Below are 1,187 nucleotides of genomic sequence, written 5' to 3'. Positions count from 1 at the left end.
ACTGTAGGAAATAACTTAGGATTGCAAGATCACTACTAACTTCCACATGCATAAGGAAAACTGAATTTAGAAAGAAAAGAGGGTAGATCACAGTAGCAGTTTACATTAAGTTTATTTATTTTTTAAAAATAATTTTATTGAGAAACAAATAACAATGAGACATTTTCAAAACAATTACTAGCACAGTTTCAATAATTAATACATTGCATATTGTTGTCTTAGTGACCATTCATTGTACAAGATGCAGACATGGTATCCTGTCCACAGACACTATTAGAACAAATCTCTCTATTCACTGAATTAAGAGGATGCAGCTTTATATCTGTCCTAACTATATTGAATATACAGATACAAAATGGTCGTTCATTTGTATCCCTGCTTTTTTAAATTTTTGTCAGAGAAGGGTATTCAATTGTTATTTAAAAATTGTAAAAGCGAGAATTCAGCAAAATATTCCAATATAATCCAGTAGTCCATAATAGTAGTGGGTTTTCTGTAAGACTGGCAATGTCAGAAGTTGTTGACTTGAGCCTTTTAGAGTTCAGCATATTAATATGGCTTTACTTTTTATACTTTGTTTTCATACTTTTCTGCTGGATGGTTAAGACCAAGATAAAGCAAGACCTCTATAACAAGAAATGTGACTTTTGTATCTGATAAGGTCAGTGAAATCCCCTCAGGATTTAGCCTGAAACCCTGTACTGAAGTTAGCAGATCCTTTATCAGTGTCAGCCATGTGAATAACTCATGGCCATTGCTTGACCTCATTAAGTTTAGTTTTATAAGTATTTCCTTGTATGAAAAACCAAACTTTATGAACATGTTACAACATCATTAAATAATTTATATAGAAAGGACCATCATAGATGTTGGAATGCCAATGAAATTGAAAAACAGTGCTAAATGCATTATCTAGGGCACTTAAAACATGACAGGTTTGGGATGATCATGATACTTCAGAAAGCTGGCTCTTTTATTACCAAAACCTAGGATGCTCTGTAACCTTCAGGACTTCGAAGGAGACAAAATCTAGCAAAGATAAAAACATTTGGAGCAAAAATACCACATATTTTTCAACCATTTCTCAGGTGAGGGGCATCTTGGTTGTTTCCAAGATTTGGCTATCACAAACTGTGCTGCTATAAACATAGGTGCACATACATAATTATGATATGACACTTTCAGTT

The 1,187-nt window shown here is 33.1% G+C and overlaps 1 protein-coding gene across 1 annotated transcript in view; it reads right to left on the bottom strand.

The window, feature by feature from the left end:
* Positions 1-548, bottom strand: part of LOC101588350 (vomeronasal type-2 receptor 116-like) — a gene marked incomplete at its 5' end in the record, with an annotated part of 52,739 nt that extends 52,191 nt beyond the window's left edge. Inside the window, 1 exon segment of the mRNA XM_023707223.1 lies at positions 536-548. Coding sequence (XP_023562991.1) covers positions 536-548 — 13 coding nt within the window.
* Positions 549-1,187: the final 639 nt, after the last annotated feature.

This window comes from Octodon degus, unplaced genomic scaffold, assembly GCF_000260255.1.
Source record: "Octodon degus isolate 3935 unplaced genomic scaffold, OctDeg1.0 scaffold00282, whole genome shotgun sequence".
Taxonomy (NCBI): Eukaryota; Metazoa; Chordata; class Mammalia; order Rodentia; family Octodontidae; genus Octodon; species Octodon degus.
This window is presented reverse-complemented; position numbering and strand designations above follow the sequence as displayed.